The sequence below is a fragment of the Buceros rhinoceros genome, unplaced genomic scaffold (genome assembly GCF_000710305.1).
Source record: "Buceros rhinoceros silvestris isolate BGI_N320 unplaced genomic scaffold, ASM71030v1 scaffold30965, whole genome shotgun sequence".
Lineage (NCBI taxonomy): Eukaryota > Metazoa > Chordata > Aves > Bucerotiformes > Bucerotidae > Buceros > Buceros rhinoceros.
In genome coordinates this window covers 456-897 of record NW_010411604.1, presented here as the reverse complement: position 1 = coordinate 897, position 442 = coordinate 456, and the positions used below count along the sequence as shown (strand labels likewise).

Here is a 442-nt window from a genome sequence, read left to right as displayed (position 1 = left end):
GTTTGCGCAGTGCGGGCGGCGCGGCCGCTGAGAGCCTGTCCATCTTCTGCCAGCTCCATGAGCGTTACGGCCAGGAGGTGGCCCACCTGCGGCAGGACTGGCTGGAGATGCGGCGTGGCCCCCGGCCCTGAAAGGTGGCTGAGTCCTGGTGAGCCCCCAGGACCCATAGCAGGGAGGAGGTGATCATCCTCAGTGCTGCCTCCGTCCCCTCCTCAGCCCTGCCTGTGGTGGTGATGGACACCTGATGATGGTGCCACCAAGAGACACCAGTGCTTGCTCCGTGATGGCAAGATGCCAGGCCAGCACCGATGGCAGCTGGGCTCAGCGTGCCACCAGCCAGATGTGAACTCCCCGGGCCATAGGGGCTGCCAGGCTCTTGGGCGTTGCGTGCCAGGCAGCAGGTTCATCCCTCCAGCCGTGCCCTGGCTGGGCCACCCAGTGC

At 66.7% G+C, this 442-nt stretch overlaps 1 protein-coding gene across 1 annotated transcript in view; it reads left to right on the top strand.

Annotated features, from left to right (window-relative positions):
• The window catches only part of LOC104493403 (sesquipedalian-1-like), a 1,057-nt gene extending 926 nt beyond the window's left edge, over positions 1–131 (top strand). The window contains exon 3 of the mRNA XM_010136075.1: positions 33–131. Within this exon, the coding sequence (XP_010134377.1) occupies positions 33–131 (99 nt within the window). The remainder of the gene's footprint in view (positions 1–32) is intronic.
• The last annotated feature ends 311 nt before the right edge of the window (positions 132–442 follow it).